At 38.5% G+C, this 19,564-nt stretch overlaps 2 protein-coding genes across 2 annotated transcripts; both read right to left on the minus strand.

Annotated features, from left to right (window-relative positions):
• Positions 1-3,138: 3,138 nt before the first annotated feature.
• mppe1 (metallophosphoesterase 1) lies at positions 3,139-12,152 on the minus strand. Its single transcript, XM_034888110.1, has 9 exons — positions 11,641-12,152; positions 11,398-11,506; positions 9,636-9,739; positions 8,439-8,519; positions 6,467-6,575; positions 6,053-6,133; positions 4,933-5,055; positions 4,538-4,678; positions 3,139-3,488 (listed from the first exon to the last, which is right to left on the minus strand). The coding sequence occupies exons 1-9, from the start codon at positions 11,889-11,891 to the stop codon at positions 3,303-3,305; spliced, it is 1,185 nt and encodes a 394-aa protein (XP_034744001.1). The 5' UTR covers positions 11,892-12,152; the 3' UTR covers positions 3,139-3,302.
• Positions 12,153-14,996: 2,844 nt separating this feature from the next.
• On the minus strand, positions 14,997-15,923 carry LOC117954365 (cathepsin Z). Its single transcript, XM_034888121.1, has 2 exons — positions 15,742-15,923; positions 14,997-15,196 (listed from the first exon to the last, which is right to left on the minus strand). The coding sequence occupies exons 1-2, from the start codon at positions 15,867-15,869 to the stop codon at positions 15,010-15,012; spliced, it is 315 nt and encodes a 104-aa protein (XP_034744012.1). The 5' UTR covers positions 15,870-15,923; the 3' UTR covers positions 14,997-15,009.
• Between the last annotated feature and the right edge of the window lie 3,641 nt (positions 15,924-19,564).

Below are 19,564 nucleotides of genomic sequence, written 5' to 3' on the forward strand. Positions count from 1 at the left end.
TACGACAAGAAGGATTTAAATGAAGGAAAAGGGACTGAGCTCTCTGCACCTTAGCCCTGCTGCCTCCACGGACTCGGACCTGCCTCCTTTTTCCACACAAACCATCCTTTTAGCTTAGAGATACTGATGGGAGGGGAGGGGAGGGGTGGGGGGAGGGGAGGGGTGGAGGGACGGGAGAGAAATATGTATTCTCTTTTTTTGTTAACTTGTACACTGTGCAAGGTTGAATTATCCTGTACAGACTGTAAAATGTAATATTATTTTGTACAACTTAATTGAAAGAAAAACAAATCTACTTGTAGATCTTTGTGCCTTGATTATGGCTGTACCTGTAAATGAGCTCAGATGTAAGTATGTTTTCGACTGCGCTGTACAGCTTGATGTCAATCTCTATCAGCAGCGGAAGACTGCGGGTAGGGGACTTTCTCTGTAGAGTTTAGTTTTTTCTGGTTTATAAAAAAAAAAGGAAATGCTGTTTAGTAAAAAATAAAAAATAGGGAAAAAATCCTAAAAACCTGTATACATTATGCAAATTAACCACTTACCTGCAGTGAAGACCAGATGTTGCAGCGCCATGCCTTTTTTTTTTTTTTTCTCTTTCTTTTGTTGGTTTTATTTTTCCTCCTTTTTTGTTTTTATTTCTTTTGAATTTCACAGCTTTAAACAAACATTGGAAATCCATTGAAAGTGTCCAAATTGCAACCTGGTGTTGTTTTAATAGGAACCAACGTTTTTCGATATGAAGTGTGTCTGAGATCTGTACTGATGTGCGTGCCTGTGCGCATGTGTACATAAAACACAGACACACAGACTGTGTGTGTGTGTGTGTGAGAGAGTGTGTGTGAGAGAGGGGGGGTGAGTGTATAAGGGCAAATGTGCGTTGTGTGTAAAATTTTATAAATGTATGTACATGTAAATTTATAGGTCTATATAAATATATATGTACAATTATACATGTTTAATTATGTGTGTGCCTAGGTGTACATACCTATGTATGTATACGGTAAATATGTATACATACACACATAGGAAAGCATGTTTAGAATGGAGATGAATAAATGAGAGCGTGCAATATTAGTAATTCTTTGGTCCTTTGGAGCCATACCTAATGGCACAGGCACTATGAATGTGTGAGCAGCACCCAACAAGACAAGCTCTTCTCCTTGTACAAACAGCATCAGCCTTTTCTTCTGCTACAGTACACGTCTATCCCCAAAAGAGAGTGAACTGACTGGAGGTGCAAAAACCTTGTTTGGCCTGGGAGGATGATTAAATGACATTTTTATTTTCTTTAAATAAAGAGGCACATTAGAGGACTTTGCTTTATTTCCATCTTGTTGTCCAATTGTGTCCAGATTTGTTACCACTGAGTTGTTGTTTTTTTAATTTATTTTTTTGGTGGATGCTGCAGTAGAGTTAATGTCAGAGGTCGTACGTACAGTATTTGGGTGATACACGGGGGACATTCAGTGACATATCTTTACTGTGTTTCAGCAGAATGGTTTTGGTATAAACACAGGCATTTTTTTTCACAGCAGACATTTTGACTTAGTAGGAAAAGCACAGGTGTTTCTAATAACATTAATGATGGCTCTGTTGTATTCAAGTGTGTCAGTAGAGAGACTGTCTGACAGCATGCACAATACTAGGACCCCTGTTAGCGAAGCAGCTAAATGGAATTGAACCATCACTAGTTTTTGATTTACACCTGTGCTTGTCCGAGACCTCGGGTCAAAGGTGGTCGGAGCTACTGTGTGAAGTTACTGGTAGCCCCAGGACTCCATGTACTCCATGTCCGGTGCAGTACAAGATAACAGGGGGGTCAGAGAGAGGTCGAACAAACAATGAGAAGAGGACTAATCAGGCAAAAGGATTAAATCACCTGTCCAGGTCTGATTTAAAAAAAGAACTTTCTATTTGAAAAGTAGTTTGCTTGTACATATTACTGTAATCCTGATACAGTGAATATCAGTTTGACGTCATGTTAGAAAACATTTGTTTGCTCTTCACATGAAGTATACCGATGACAAGAATCCAGATTCATATTTCTTATTTTCTAGATTAAATCTTTCCTAGTCACAAAGAAGATTAGGAGTGGGCAATATGTATCAATTTCTTCCATCATGATAAATCTAATTTTATATAATTATGTTTTATGATATAGTACATTTTCTGAAAAGGATTGAGACAGGATTTTTTGTTTACTCAACTAAAGCTAAACCTATTTGATTAATCAGTCAGTTGATTGGCAGTAAATTATTTGGTGATCACTTTCAATTGTTTAAATCAATTATAAAGCACATTTGTTTAGTTCTTAGCTTTACAAATGCGGTTAATCACAATTAAGTATATTTTGCTCTTGGACTGTTGCTAAAAAAAAAAAAAACATTTTGAAAAGGACACTTTGGCATCTAAGAAATAACATATAAATAATCAATTAAATTAATTGTTAGTTGCAGCCCTGTTCTTGAAGAATCAAGTTATTCTGTTCCAATCACAATAATTTCTTTTGGTTACCATGAAGTTGTGTCCATCTCCGCTGCCAGCGTCCAGGTTTTGAAAAGTAGGTGGTGTAGAAAATGGCAGGAAGTCAAGTATTTCATCCATAGAGTGACATGGCTTTGGGTGATTGATCATACCTCTAATATTGATTATCATCCCCTAGTTTAAACCACACCTCTCTAAAAACAGTTTAAGATTCTGATTTATTATGTACAGTTCATCAGAAACGTTTCAATAATTTGACAAAAACTCTCACTGACATTTGGCACAGAAAATCAGCAATAAATATATTCAAATATGCATGATAAACACAATGAGGAACCTGGATGGATTGTCACACATTAACAACAAAAACACACTGTGTTCAGAGTGCGAGATGATCAGTGTGTTTACATCATCACAGTTAACAGGACAGTAAGAATTTAAATCTGTACTTATTGTTTGATTTGTCTTATTTAATGCCACGTGTGTGCTTTCTAATACCTCTGCCAGTCCCAGTTTCTTTTCTGTGACTGCAAGCTCCACCCGTCTGGCTCTCCCAAGGAAGGTAAAACAAACATTTGGCCCCACATCTGCTTTGTCATCACAGCATATAGTGATAAACTGTGAGTCCTTTTAGGACATTTAAAACATATGTGTCTTTAAAAATATTTGGACAAACAAATCAAGGTTGTACGAACAAATTTTTAACCCGTTCAGAAGAGGAACGTCACATTTGCAAATCCTCACATCAAGTATTTACCAAGTCCATTGATCTCTACTCTCCTGGATTTGTCCTGGTGTGCTCTGGGTAACGTAGTTCACAGAGACTTGTGCTTCCCCAGCAGGCATAGGCTGAGGCACTGCAGCAGGCCTTTCATCCACAGACAGTGAGCCAGGAACAGCAGCAGCATGCAGGCGCCGGCCGAGCAGTAAACGCTGATCACCGTGCTCTCCTCTGGCAGGAAACACTTGGACAGAGCGTAACTGCCGGGTGACACCGACGCCTGAAAGGAGGGAGGAATGGGAGACGAGGATAAATGGGTGGGAGTTGATAATCTGTATTAAAGTGGCTGCTTAGGGCCACTGGGGGGCACTGTTATTTGGTTCCTTGCTGCACATTTTGATGTTAGTTTGACTATTTGAAGATGAAACCCCTGATTTTTATATTGTCCCCATTACACAATTTAATGGTGATACTCACAATTTTCGCATAATGACACATTTTAGGGGCACTAGAATATATTCTCAAAAAGGAACTCTTACTAGGTCCATTTAACAGCTCTTCTAGAGCTTTCCATTATATCACATTTCCACTTTCCACTCTATTTATTGTAGAAGTTAACACTGCAATATGGACAAGAAGTCTTTAAGTGCTGAAAAAGCTGTCCTTAAGTCCATGACAAGTGAGAAAACTCCATATGGTCAAAAGCTCCAGAACAGCCACTGAATGGAACTTGTGATAAGATTTTCATTGCAATTTCTGTTTAAGATAAAGATTGAACATTTGACTTCATATTTTAAGATTAATATGAATAGCAGATTTTTGGAATAAGAATCAATGGACATTTTAGCTGTTTTTGGTCACCACCAACTTTGGAGGGAAATATCTGGTTCTTCAGCTGCTAAATGCTCCAATATGTTCACCAGCTAGTCTCTGTGTCTGTCTGCTGTTTGCTGATAAGCAGGGATGTACGGTGGATTATCTGGGCTTTTTCTCTGAAAACTGCTGCCTGCTGCGGCTGAAAATGACATCATGAGAGCGGTGAGAGTGAACCAAAACATTGTAAAATTGCAGGCTGGACAGCAAAACAATGAGCTGAAACTCACTAAAAAAACAGAATCAGGTGAAAATGCTCTGTAGGTTTATCACTGTAAGAGACAGTCATTATAAAAAAATATTAATTATAGCTTCTTGAAAAATTCATAATATAAAAGTATTCTTTTTAAACAAACAAACTCATCCACACTCATCAACTGCAAACCATAATCTGTTTACATCATCTCTAATAACAGAACAAGAGAACACAACTCTCCAGACATTGTTGTTACTCACCAAGATGAAGCTGGGGTTGTTTCTGTTCCTCCAGCTGAAGGACGGCACGCTGATTTCTGGGTACTTGTTGTCATGGAGAACCTCACATCCGCTGTGGGTGTGTCCACTCAGGATGAGGCGGGGCTTAAACCACTGCAGCAGCTGAAGAAAGAAAGCCCACATCTAACTTAGAGGCCGGTTGCTGCTCGCTTACATCATCAGTTTCATCATCATCATCATCATCATCATCCTCCTCAGCTGCTGTTTGTATATGGGACTATTTCTGACCGTAGACTGTTGTACTGTATTTTATTGGATGAACCCCTTCAAAAGGAGAGCCATGCTTTGAGAGAGAGAGAGAGAGAGAGAGAAAAAAACACAGCAGAGGCGGTGTGATGAGACTGCAGAGTACTCACCCGCTGTGAGGCCTCCTTAGACAACACGTCATACTTCTCTCTGAACAGCAGGTGTCGCTCTTCAGGCGGTGCAGCATCTAGTCCTGTACAGCTGGCGTCGCTCACTCTGTACAGAGGATAGTGCTGGAGGACAGGAAAACATGATTAGTATCACATCTTCAGTTTATTAGTTGTATTCCAACATAACCTAAATTAACAACTCCAATATGTTATTTCCATGGCCTGGGAAAGTTCAATCAATATTTGTGAATATGAGCTACTCCCTCTCAAAGTCAGAAACCAGTAAGTATCAAACTTGTGATGTCATCAATGTTTTGCAATCTTGATATCGCAAAGAAAGGAACATACAGAGAAGATTGAGTGGGACAGTTAAGTCTGAATATTGTGGTACAACAACAAACGTACAGCCAAGAAACTGTTGAAACACTTGTGCTAAAGCAATTAGTCAAATAATAAATGAGTTGATTTACAGAAAAATGTGTGTCAACATTCAATTTGATAGCTGAGTCATTGTTTTAAGCATCTATCAAAGAAAAATACCAAATGTTCTATGGTAGGATTTGCTACTTTTGCTTGTTTATATAATTGTAAATTGAAAATCTTTGGGTTTTGGACTGTTTGGATAGGTTTCCGTTTGTCTTTACACAATATTCACATGCTTGAGTGTATTTTGAAACAGTTATTAGTCGCTGTAATCCTTCCCTCTGTCCCTACTGGCTGTGAAGAGATCCTTTCCAATTTAAATGATGGGTGACAAAATCCACAGTCCTTGCAGATAATACATGGCTTTGGCAGTGTGAATTAAATTTAGTAGGTATCTTTTTTGGGGCAAAATTCACTCTTTCTTTGACTATTAGACAAACACAGCTTGGGAAAAAAAAGGGAATTTCAACAAAGAGTCACATCAAAGCCAGTGTGAACAGGAGAAACAATCACATTAACCAAAAATCGGTCAATGTACATGTGGGTTTGTGAGACTTATACTTTAATCAACTAATTGTTTCAGCCCCAATGCTTTCCCCGACCATAGCCCCTTCTGATGAGCAGTGAGTAATGCTTTGTCCGTTCAATGTTTTCAGACAGAAAAAGGGACCACATGCAGAGTACACCTGCCGTTTACCTGTAACATGACGGGGGGTGTGGGGGGATAGAGCTGTGAGCCTTCACAGCTGTCCGTCACTCCGCTGCCCGACTGCGAGTTCTGCAGAAAAGACGACATAAAGAATTCATCGGCTGTCTTGTCCACAAGCTCACACTGCATCCTCAAACATCAGTAATCATTTCTATTTCATATTTCTCCACTTCTGTTTTTTTTGCTGTTTGCAGAAAAAAAAAACAGCTGCCACTCTTAATGTGTACAAACACTGCATGTTTAAAAAGAGCAAAATAGTGCTCCAGGTACAACTGGATACAAGTGTTTTTTCCTTCTTCCTCACTTGATTTGAGTCTTTCATACTCCATGTGCAGCAGAGTGTGTTGGAGGTGCTGACAGCATGAAAGTGTGCTACTGACTTACAGATTTTTTTCTTCCCACCTGAAGAGAACAGTTGAGGTCTCTGGAGAGTTTGAGCAGCTCCTTCTCCACCGACTGGCAGATGGGACAGCCGTCGCCATGCAGGGCCACGCTGTTCACCAGCAGAAAGCTGAAGAGAGAGAGAGAGAGAGAGAGAGAGAGAGAGAGAGAGAGAGAGAGAGAGAGAGAGAGAGAGAGAGAGAGAGAGAGAGAGAGAGAAGTCACATTAACTGTGGCATGAAGAGCTGCACCGAGGTTGCAGAGATACATCATATTGTAATGTTTTTATTCTGGGTGCTTTACGGAAATTTGGTCAAGTAATGTCCTCCACCAAGCATCGCTGCACTGACCTCTTTGGGTTTATAGGTTGAGCTGCTTATAACAGCTCAGTGTGGTGTCTGATTTTGTTTTGGCTTGTGTGTTGGTATCAACCATATGGTACAAATTTCCTATTTTGACAGCCACCCCAGATATGTCTGTAAATACGCTGAAAAAAAATCCAGCGTGCTACAGTTGTAGTACAGTCATGGAAGCAGTAAACAAACGAACTAACGAATTAACGTAGACAGATTCTACTGACCTAAAAAAACTTGCCCTCTTTCTAAACGGTTGCATAACCCGACAAGAGGTAAAACCCTGCTAAATACTGGCGATACATTTAAAGGGGAATGTCGGGTCGCTGCTCTCCCCGCGACCCGACACCGGATAAGCGGACGAAGATGGCCTTTAGCCTAGCTAGAGCCTAAACGGACACCGAGGTGACAAACAGGTAAGTTAGCTAGGTAAGCAATATGTTTCATTCATTCATATCACGACTGACGTAGGGATAGTCGTTTTCATTTATTTATGTACTTGCATTAAATGATATAGAGTACTCGAGTTAGCTACTCACAAATCCTGACTGGTGCTAACGCCGCCATGCTAATCCACGCTAACTGCTAACGTAGATCCATGACATATGTCAGAAACCGCAAATTTGACTTCCTCATTATGGAAACATTTTAACGTTGGCAACAATTCGTAGCCTGGATTGTTTGCGATGAATGTAACGTTATGTTAGGTTCTTATGGCTAATCAACGTTACCATCACCAGCTTCAATGTTAGCTTTGATACATTGGACAAAAGTTAAGATAATTGCCACTTTGTTACAAACTGGCATGCAACCATAATTTGTAATGTGCTGACTGTATAATGGGTCTCGAAGTAGTAGCTAGTACCACACACCCCCCCCCCTGCCGAAATCGTTCCCCCTTATGTTCTGCAGTGACGTTAAGCGGAGAAAAAGGCACAAAGTCGCGGTAGTTGTTGTTACGGTTAGTCAATAAAAGGTGACTGTCAGCCGGGTACAGAGCTCCGCGAGAGCACGGGCTTTTATAACCGTCAATATAGGAGCATCTAGAAACTCTGCTGCGGAGTAACGTCTAGCAATGTGATACTAGCATCAAGCCAACACTGACGTTGTGTGAGGGTGGGTTTAAGACTTTTTTAGTATCCTGAATTTTGAATGCAATTACCATTTTATATGCTATAGCTGTCATTTTCTTTCTTCTAATCTTGATCATGATATTAATCTCACTAGAAAACTACGTCATATCAAATGATTTCTGTTTTTTCTGAAGTCCTCAAACCATATTCCTTTAAAAAAGAAAATATAGAATATTATCGATATAATATGTCAACCCTAAATTTCATTTTTTTTTTAAAGAAATGAATGTAAAAAAATAAATTAAAAAAAGAATATGGCAGGTCCCAGCACAAGAATTGATAAATATTAAACTTCATTTGCGATGGAAAAATAAATTCTTTCAGGACTCAATAACAAACTAATATGACTTTATAAGAAGGAAATAGCAGACATTTAAGATCTCTGGAGCAGATTACTTTCCGTTGAACATAACTTGTTCAACTGACTTTGGGCCTTGCTGGGTTAAACCTGCTGAGTCACATTCCTACAGGGTCATCAGGTTGTGATGCATCTTCCTTGTCACTTACTTGACTCCCTTTTTGGTGACAATCCTGGTGGAGGAAGCATTGAAAACCTTCTCGAAGCGCTGCAGCTTAAACCAGTCCATCCTGCAGGGAGACACAACACGCTCATCACTTCGCAACAAAAAACAACAACCTGCTGCTCAGTCTATCACGTCTGTCTGTCATACGCTGATTCATAAGAGCTGTGCAATCTCACTTCCTGCTGCATCCTAATCAAAGCACATAAAGTATGCGCCGCTGTGTCTGCAAAATCCCATCCATTTCTGAATCACAGGCATCAGATACAAAACCGTAGGAGGATATTATACATGTTATTTTATTTGCTGTCTCTGCTTCTTAGATATTAAGACGAGAGTTTAAGACAAAAAGGAGGTTACATACAGAAGTATGTTGATACAATAAACACAACCTCTCCGCGCTATAATGCAATCCAATACATACACACCGGCTCAAAAAAGACTGTAACATTGTATGAAAACTTACAGGTTATTCTTTCAGTTCCCTTTTCTTACAGATTTGTTTATGTGACCAAAAAAAGCACAGTGCCCATTAAACAATACATCAGACAGGACCTCAATGTCCTGGTATCTATGGCCCTTTCCATCCCTTACACAGTTTATCTCCTCCTAACTCGCTGAAAATCAAATATTTCCTTGGGCACCCAGATAGCTCAGTTGGAAGAGCGGGTGCCTATATACAGAGGTTTACTCCTCGACGCAGCCGGCCCGGGTTCGAATCCAGGCTGCGGCCCTTTGCTGCATGTCACTCCCCCTCTCTCTCCCCTTTCACATCTTCAACTGTCCTATCCATTAAAGGCCTAAAAAAAAAAAATGCCCAAAATATTTCCTTAAAAGTTAGGCAATGTGGGCGAAGTCCTTTTTGTTCTTATTCTTTGGCTTTGCACTGTAACGGCAATAGCTTGAGGAATTATTTGACATTTTTTAGGAGCTTATAAATGGCTTCTCTAGTTACAAAACCGTTTTGAGTCAAAGTCTGTCATCGTCAGATATGCCTGTTTGCTGTGACAGTGAATAATTACACAGATTAATTAAATCTGAGGTCTAAAAAGTGACAAATGGTGTAATCAAAGTCTCTAATTTGTTGCGACTGAACCCTGCACAGCTTTATCTGGAGTAACCTGAAGCTGACCAGAATGAAGGTTTAACAGTAAAAACAATAAACTGTAAAGCTTGTTCTTACTCATAATGGAAACCAATGTCATGATTTCCAACCAGGACAACCAGTTCTGTGTCAGTGGAGTGTCTAAACATCCTGTGGAAGCGGCGCACGTCATCCTCCCAGTGCTGCAGAGAGAAAGAACAATCCAAACACAAAGTTGAAGTAGGTTTCAGCATAAGCTTAAAATAAGACAGAATATCCCCTGGGAAGCTCATGAGAGTTAATGGGATCTCTATGGGTCACCCATCAGCCCCCATGGGTGACTGGCCCAGGCAGCATTGATTCAGACTCCAGATTCAATTTTTCAACTCCAAGGGCCGAAGATGCATTCAAGAGGCCTATAATTACATCAGTGCTGTGGGTTTCATGTAATGTTTTTCATACTGATGTGTCTCTAAATGACTCCTGGTGCTCCTTTTAATTAGGGCTGATTTGAAAGACTATTAGCTGACAATACTTTTACAATCGATTTAAGCTTTAAAGTCAATTATCAGGCAACTTGCAGGGTTTTAGGTCATATAAAAAGCAGATTTGCTTTTTGTTAAGTTTTTATATAAATTTAAATGAAATATATTTGGGTTTTGGAATGTTGGTTGGACAAAACGGGCAACTTGAAGATGTCAATTTGGGTTTTAAGGAATTGTTTAAAGGGACTGTGATGGTGTGATGGTGACTTTGAACATTTATAGAGTAAACAATTGGTCAAAAAAGAAAATCAGTTGTAGCCCTAAATTTAGTGTTATTTCTGCTTCTGCAAATTTAAAACTTTGAATTCTCTGCATGAATGTAAATGAAATGGAAGCCTGAAACAAAAACAATTTTAATAATCCGTAAATTGCTTGCTACTTTACTGTGTTTTATATCATTTTAAATGGAATATATAAGGGGTTTAGGACAATATGTCAAACAAAATAAGCAATTTGAGGTCTGGGAATTTGTGATGTTCTTTTTTTCACTGTTTTATGCTGTGTGGACAACATGACTGATTAATTCCCATTCCCATTAACTGATTAATCAAATAACTTATAGATTAATCAACAATAATGACAATTGTTAGTTGCAGTCCTATTTTAGACAAAACAAGCAACTTCAAGATGCGTCTTGGGCTCTGTTAAATTTTAACAGGCATGTTTTCTGTTTTTTAAACTAATCAGTCAAGAAAACAATTTACAGATTTACACAATTGGAATACCTTTAGCTGCAGACCTACTTTCACTATTCCTCTTTCTGAAAATTCAAAGATTTGAGTCCTTCCTCTTGCAAAAACATCCATGGAATACAAATTACCGAAGAGATGCCAACCAAGTGTGAAAATTATTGAGGAAGCTGACGGGGAACATAGTAAATTAGTGGAGATTTTACAGTCTACACACTCTCTTCCCTGTTTTAATGAGGCTCTGTGCAGCTCTTGCTCAACATTTCATCTTTCTCCTATCTGACTTAACAGATCCCATTTGACAATCCAGTAATAGATGTGTGAGAATTCCCAGGGGATGTGTTTTTTTTCTAAAGCAGGATGGATGTACCATGGAGAGCTGAGGGGATACAGGCTGCAGCTGTTGGTGTTAGTGTTTTTCTTCAAAAACCTGCAGCCTCGTGGGCCTGGATGGTACAAGATGATGATTATTATGATGATGATGGTGACCAGAGTACCGGCCTCTTCTTTGCATCCACATACTGTTCTTCAAACACCACTATAATGAGGATCATCATCATCATCATCATTGGCTACACCATCATGATAGTCACTGTAGGTTTGCAGATAAAAGGAGCTTTACGTTACCTTCTGCGAGCTCCACTTGCCTTCGTCGAAGATATCCCCGAGAATAAACACTATTTCGGGCTTAAGCAGCCACAAAGCGGTCTGGAAAGCCCTCTCCATCTGCCATTCCCTGTGCGTTCGGAGACAACAAGTAAGCGTTATTTGTTGTTTTTGTTTACACTCCTGCAGAGCCCGGAGCACAGACAGACGGATGGATAGAGGAAGAGTGATGGATTGCCTAAAACACAACAACAATACCATTACCTCCTCAGCTTGTCGAACCAATGTCCCCCGACGGCTCCGAGCAGGTGGGTGTCCGATAGCACCATAGCGCGGACCGTTGAGTCAATCGGCCGGCCGTCGATGCCCTCTCCGCCCCGGGCATGGCTGATCTTCGGCCAGGCGCACTTGAGGATGGTCGGGTAGTAGATGAGATACTCGCAGAAGAAGAAAGCACCGCTGACCAGGAGGATCAGCACCACCGCAGCCATCCATTTGGCGCTAAACCTCGGCATTTCTTTGTTATTCGGCGTTTGGGATGCCCTGAACTGGCGCACTGGCGGTGATGGAGCGGTCCATGAGGCATCTTCCCCTGTTCCAGACCCGACTGTTTAGGTCTCCAGCCGTGTGATGCTCATGGCAAGGTGCTCTGAGGCTGCGCCGGATACAAAAAAAGCTCCGTATGGAGTCCTGGTGATTTAAAATGTTAGATAAAAAGTAAACAAAAAAAGAATGTCCTCTGCTTGTGGCGAGACAGGCGAGAAGAACATCAGTCTGCCGCTGATTCGCATTCAAAGCGCTCCTCGCAGCTCTTAACTGTCAAGCTAAAAACAACATTTCCGGGGGTCGATTTTCAAAATTAAACTGTAAACAAGCCTTTAGAAAAGCATTAAGGGTTTCGGTTATATTAATCTGACTGTGCAAAGTAACTCGTGTGAAATAAATGTGGTCGAGTAAAAAGTACAAAATGGAACGTAAAGTAGGCCTACAAGTAACTTAAGTACAGCTCTTGAGTAAAGTTATTGTCCAACACTTGTGGTAAATAACAATAATTAATTAAAATCGATAAATAAATCAAAGAAAAGTTTGTAGCCTGCCTGCAAAACATTTTGCTGTTAGAAACCCGATAAACATAAAACATTAGTTTACACTCATAGCCTAGGCTACTCTTGTTTTTCAACCGGATCTTTCAGTTTTTGTTTAATTCAAGAAGTAGCCTAACAAGTTTTTATTTTTATTTGTTTAATGGTCAGAATTTAGACACTGACAAACAATCATATGTACCACTTTTTTTTAAAACTTTATTTAAATAAATTAAAAACCCGGCTGACTTCCAGTAGTTTTCTGGCTAAAACCGGCTAACTTGACTGTGCTTTGTGGAGAGGAGGGATGGTTGGCTGGAGAGAGATTAAAAACAACTCAACTGAAAATGATTTAACTGCCAAGTTTGCAGTCTGTAAACTATTAAGCTATTCATAAATCTGATCAGTGATAACCTAGCATCTGTCCAAACCAAAACTAACTGATGGAAAAGGGCCAAAAACCATGGGACAAATGACATTAAGTGTTTGGAGCAGGAATGTAATCAGCATTAGACTGCTTGTGTGTGCTCTGAAACTACAACCAGAGAGCAGTTTGAACCACACAGGAAACTGCTCCGACGAAACTGTTGAAACCTGCTGAACCAGTTGGTTTGCAAGAGTTATGAAGCCCTGTGTCTTTGCTCTCACTAAACTATTTCCAGCAGTGGAAACGGATGTATTTTGCAAGATTTAAGTCGTGCAAAATGAGGAAGCTTCAAGAATGAAAGTAGAGTAAAGCAACAGCACAGAGCGAAGGGACACTCTGAAGCATGTCAGCATAATAAAGGGAATGGCATTTAAGTTGTCAGACTTATGAATCCATTGTGATCATGAATGGGTACGTCTGTCTCTAGAAACCAAAAATGTTGGAGACTCAAAGCTCTTCTCCAACTGTTCAGCCTGGCTTTGCTCCACTCACAACAGACTTTAAGGCCTTGAGTATTTGCTTTAAATTGAAAACTGCTCTTTAACTGCATTACTTTGTTTTAAACCCTAAAACATTAACAATGCTGTCCTTTGGGCCCAAGTCTGAAGGAGAAAGCACTGAGAGATTGGAGTGAACAATCAAGAAATACAATTCACACTTTTACATATTACAAATCCTGCTTTCATGTACAGTCAGCATCTTAGCTACCATTGGCACTGGTAGCTAACATTGACACTGAGGTAATTTCTTCAATAGTTTTCTAGGAATTTGTGGGTGGGTCATCAACTCTAGGGAGCTTAACATCTGGTTCTAGGTCCAATAAGTAATGAATCCAAAGTTGACCCCAATGCGTCATCAGATATTAAGGAAACACGTTGAAATACTATCTTTTCTTACAACAATCCTAGTGCCAGTATTTTATCCTTATTGAAATTTCCGTTCTGTGACGGAATTTCTGTTTGTGTTTTGGCCTGTGTGTTGCTATCAACTGCCAGTTTGACAGCCAGGTCAGGTTGCCAGATATACCTGTAAAACGTTGGCAAGTACAGCAAAGAAAGCGGCAAAGTAACAAACAGGATCATCGGAGAGACATACCCACCGAAAAAACCCTGGAATGTTTTTAACCGTTGTGTGACCAAAGACGTTAGATATTCTGGGTAAATATTGGAGATGTATTTGAAAGATGGAGACAGCACAGAGAGAGAGCACAAAAGGAAGCCAAGTTGGCTAATTTCCTCCTGATTCGGTAGCTAAGCTTTAGCTTCAGGCTAATTTATCATGGCTACAAGTGACCGTCATTTTGTCATTTCAACATTTGTGTACTCACAATGAATTATATACAGTAGAGTACCCGAGTTGGTTACTCGAAAAAACGAATTGAGACACAGCCAATAAAGTGATCCCAACTGGTCCTGGCTACCGCCGCCATGCTTACCCTGCTAACGTTACCGTAGGAGCAGGCAAGCGGGCCAGAGCCGTTTACAACGTGTATCCTGTTCAGCAGCCGTAGCCGACAAGTGAGTTATTATAGGCCAAGGGAGGTGGGTTGTAAAATTGGGAAGAGTGGAAGAGAGTGTTTAGTGATCGTTACCGTAATTCTAAGCGAGTACAACTTTATACCATTATTATTTGAAGGAATAGTTTCCATAGAAATGTGTGATAATGGATCTCAAGAGAAGAACCTGCAGTTTTTGCACAAAGTTTTTCTTTTCTTAGAATGAGTTATTTCCATCTTAAAATTGAATTGTGGAGCAGGTCATCTGTCCGGGTGGAATTTTAAGGCTTTCGGGGCAATAGGCATTACTCATTAATTGTTCTGTGAGAACATTTATTTAAATTAAGTGTCCGAATGTGGTTATGCTTGTAGCATTTATGCGGATAGCTCTAAATCTTTCCTCCTTTTAACATAAAGGAAAAGTCTGACCTTATGGGAAAAAATGCGTATTCGCTTTCTTGCTGAGAGTTAGATAAGATCGACAGTTGCCTGGCAACCAGCTGATGTAACACAAACATTTTTAATTTTTCAACAATTTTTACATCAAGTAATCCTACAACATAATTTCCAAATTATCTAAATAAGTTGTACAGTTATTCTTTTTTATAAAACAGATACATCTTCTATCGTCACAACATTCTCATCTTGTTACCAGCTAGTGCACTGGTAGCGCCCATGGCCCAGCAGGACCCACAGTACTGGGGGATGTGCTGGTTCCGTGTGACGCTCACATAATTCTTCCCCTTGATATTCCTCCAGTCCCAGGACGGAGGAAGGTCTGACACCTTTACATACTCATGGGGGCGGGCCCCTGTCCTGAAATAAGTCAAACTATTATCAGAACAAAGAAGAACCATGATAATATTGTGGTAAATATAGAAACATACAGTAGCCCATATCTATAATAGCCTAATGTATAGAAATTATTTTTATTATAGAAATTATTTTCACAGAAAAGTCATGTTTCAATGTAACATTTCCATAAAAGATTGACTTTATTTACGTCAACTCAAGTTAAACTTAATGTCACAAAAAGAGCAAAAAGTGGGTAGAAATAGCGTAAAAATAAGTAGCCCAGGCTACTTACTAGTAAATAGTTACCTTAGTTACTGACCGTTATAAATTTGCTACTAAATATAAGCCTGTTAAAACTGCAACATACTTATGTACGTGCAATCTTGTAAGAAATACAAATAGCGATTCAATATACAAAGTAATATATTATGGTGGGCTAGTTCTTAAAAATTTCAAATCTAACGTATTCACTCAGGAGGTAACGTTAGTCTCAGGATATAAACAACAAGTCCAAATCATTAAATTGTGTCATTGTCGGAACAAAATGTACATTTTCCATCACTTACTTGACAGAGTCTGGTCTGTCGTCTTTGATTGGTTTGTAACAAGGCTCGGATAAAAGTCGGGACGAGGTGATTTGCAAAGGAAATGATGCTAAACAAAACAGTAGCTGTACACTTATTGAAGACGCCATGTTGGATCCCCTCCTTCGTGTGACGTACACACGTAGACAGCGCCCCCTGTCGGCATCTGTTCTCATCACAACCTCCATTAAACTATCACCGAAACTGAACACAATAGCCCATATAATTAAACTGTAAATATGTATGAAGTTGAGTTTCGTTATGAGGGCAGAGTTGTTGTTTTTATAGTTCTAAAAACGGAATAAAATAATAATAATAATAAAAATACGTTCATTTAAAATAGCACCTTTAACAAAACAAAATCACAAGATCAAAATTGTTAAATTTTTTTATTTATTTATTTATTGGAATAAGTTCAAATAACAGTAGAACAAGCAATACAAAATAAAGCATTACGATCAAAGTAGTACACAAAGTAAAATTACTATACATCTTATTATATACTATTACTATACTTTTATACTATGCAGAATTGTCTTTTACAATTAAATTTCTATCATTTAATTATAATTATTGAAACATTAATGTGTACATTACTTTAAAGTTTTCACAGCTGGTGTGGGGCTATTTTTGTTGACTGTATATACTATTGGGGCTGGTCTTATCTTTATCTATAATAATAATAATAATAATAATAATAATAATAATAATAATAAGTACAGTAATTGAGTAAATGTGCTTAGTTACTTTCCACCACTAAGAGAAAAGGAGAAAATCAATAGACAAAAAAGGTTTTCTTACACAGGAAACAGTTTTCAGCTACAGACTTAAGCAGGAGCAGTATACAACTCATCTAAAAGTTGAATTAATAAAGTAACAAAAGACATCAAATGAAGTGTAGACAGTGTTTTGAGCAATTCAGATTGTTTAATGCATTTTTCACTTTAGTTGAGAAAAGTATAAAATTAAGAACATTGTTTGTTGTTCTTTATAGATATATGTTTATCCTAATAGATAAATAAATAAGTTTCCGACTGCTAGAATGTTCTATTGTCAACAGGCACTACAGAACACTGTTCATCAAAACAGCCAGACGCAGGAACAGTTTCTTCCCACAGGATGTCACGAACATGTCACACCAGTTCATAGTGTCATAGTGCTGCATTCCTGTAACACCAAGCATTCACCCTAAACATCATTAAACATGTTAATATCTGTCAAACATACATTATAGGTATATACTGTCATATTCCCCTACATCAGTTATCTTTAAGCAACCTGTTTATTATAATAATAGTTATAATTTATTCCAGCACCATTTGCACTTTTGCATTGCCCTATTGTCTTACTGTTTACATTCCTCATATAGCTGCTTGTTTACATATGTGTAAGCATATGTAGATCTACACTTGCAATCTACAAACTTATATCTTTAAAATTCCAAATGTTTATGTTCCCCTTGTTCAGCTTTGTTGTCCTTGGTTTATTTCTACACTTTGAGAGCGACAAAAAGCTGGAGTCAAAACCCTATGTAATCACACCTATTTGGCAATTAGAGCTGATTCTGAATTAGTCCCAGTCTTACATTAATGTCTAACAATAACATACATTTTTCACATTGGCAATACTGCCTACTGTCTATGTTAATGCATCAACTCTGAAAAAAGCTTTGGAAACCTTGAATATCCTACTTTGGTCCTTTGGTAAATACACACAAAGCAATTTTTAGAAAACATAAAGGGGCAAATGTTTTTTTCACAGCACTGTGTCGGTATAGATATTCAAGTAACAGCTTTCCACCTACTACATAGCCCATATTCGTAAAGACACAGTTTTTGCAACCCATACATTTGAAATCCAACATTTTTCTACCAGTAAATAAACAATAACCCATTGTTTTTTAAAATTTGCATTGATTCAAGTATTTTTATTATTTCTGCTTTTTATATTTCAGTTTGTGCTTATGTTCTTACAGTTCATTGTGTTACTTTTTACCGTAGTGATCAATAAATGAATGTCTTCTAAAGAAAAAAGGTGTTAGAGCAGAGCAGTTTTTGCAGGGTCAGCAGGAAACTTTTAAATGATATTATCAGTTCCCAACTACAATCACATTACACCTAATGCAGGACCTGATGATTGGTTGGGTTTTTAACGATAATACACAGCTCTTAACAAGGTTATTGTATCACAGGATGAAGCTCAACTTCAATAGAGGTCTTGTTGTGTGAGTAGGAAGCACTATTGTTTATACTTTTAATGATTAAAACTAGAATCAGATTAGATGTGCATTAGGCACCTAATGAACCCTCACAGGAACAAAGAGAAATCACTCACCAGTTGTTATTTGTTGTGTGATCCATCTTGAGATTGGGATGATGATGATGATGATGATGATGATGATGCTGATCAGCTCATGTAAAAGTTGCTGAGCAGTAAGAGGAAATGATGTTCGTGTGTTGATGTAAGTGTATACTGGAGAAGATGAGCTCCAAAAAACACCTGCCTTCAGGGGAAAATGCCAATTAAACGTGTTTTCAATTATATGTTACAGTTTCAGTGTATTTTTAGGCCAATTTTGTTGTTATATTTTAATTGTTTACACTACTGGTCTAACATAAAGTATGTCTGCACCGGCAACAATGAAGTGTGTGTCAGAACATCTTCCAGCAACCTGAACTTAAAAAGCTTGGTGAAGAATTTGGTGTCAGTCCCTCAGAATAAAAGTGCTTATCTATTGAGACACCCATCAATCATTATTTGGGGGAGATATTGAATAGAATATAGAATGAAATAAAAATATTGTACTTATTCTACACTACATTTATTCGACATTCAACAGTTCATAAAAAAGAAGTTAAAAATATTGCATTGTTAAAATGCTGCTTACACATAATTATATTAATTATAATAATAATAATTAATTCTGTAGTATAAAACTAAAACATGTAATAATACACCATTCTGAAGGGGGCATTCTGGATAGTGAGAACAAATAGGCTGCTTTCAGTGCTTGAAAGCAGGACATTCATTTGCAATTAAACATTTGTCATACTGTGTAATTACCCTTTTCTACTAAGTACAGGAATTAACCACTGGCTTTTATGCCATTACTTTGCTATTGCTCTTTCCAACATTACATATGACCCGCAGCTGACATCCCAACAGTATATTCAGGGTAATGTTGAAGGCAATTTTGAGAAATGTAGGAAATAACACAGCGTTTCTCAGCATTAACAGTCGAGGTGATATAGGTACCATGAAAATATAAACAGCACTTTATCACAGAGCGAATACTGAATTATGACTCTGAACATCAGAAGATGAAGATATATGTGACAGTGAGGACAAGGAGGTGGAGTGTTCCCAGAAGGAGTTGCTTACCTCAAATAATTTATTAGTCTGCATTTAAAGCTTCTGAAACCTTTACTAAATAAATCTAACCCTACCGCTTGATGAAATGTTAAGATAATAAAGTAAACGGCTATAATGCCTTGCTGAAAAGTCATTAACCTCTGACTGAATCTTATAAACAGAAAGACTCAATGTTCTTCCTCATTAGGTTACTGTGTGTTTTCTCTGAAGACGTTGCCTACCCCTTCTCGTTGGGTTGTGAAACACAGAGACTGTTGTCTCCTGCAGGACCAGAGGAATGAAGTTCAAATGACCTTTGACCTCTTAGGTCAGCTCTGCTGTGTTAAAAGCCAAACTCTTGCCTGATTTGGGACTTCTTCAGTCACAAACATCAATAATATATTGCCTCACAGCTATAAGGCTGCTCCTCAAATCTGAGGGCTGTAACTCTTTC

This window comes from Etheostoma cragini, chromosome 12, assembly GCF_013103735.1.
Source record: "Etheostoma cragini isolate CJK2018 chromosome 12, CSU_Ecrag_1.0, whole genome shotgun sequence".
NCBI classification, from domain to species: domain Eukaryota; kingdom Metazoa; phylum Chordata; class Actinopteri; order Perciformes; family Percidae; genus Etheostoma; species Etheostoma cragini.

Excerpts from the sequence above, each read along its gene's own strand:
- mppe1 (XM_034888110.1), bottom strand. The coding sequence starts at position 11,891 with ATGCCGAGGTTTAGCGCCAAATGGATGGCTGCGGTGGTGCTGATCCTC. Across the intron at positions 11,507-11,640 it reads TGGTTCGACAAGCTGAGGAG|GGAATGGCAGATGGAGAGGG; the intron begins GTAATGGTATTG and ends CCGAACGCACAG. Across the intron at positions 4,679-4,932 it reads CTAAGGAGGCCTCACAGCGG|CTGCTGCAGTGGTTTAAGCC; the intron begins GTGAGTACTCTG and ends TTCTTTCTTCAG.
- LOC117954365 (XM_034888121.1), bottom strand. The coding sequence starts at position 15,869 with ATGGCGTCTTCAATAAGTGTACAGCTACTGTTTTGTTTAGCATCATTT. Across the intron at positions 15,197-15,741 it reads GACAGACCAGACTCTGTCAA|GACAGGGGCCCGCCCCCATG; the intron begins GTAAGTGATGGA and ends GACTTATTTCAG.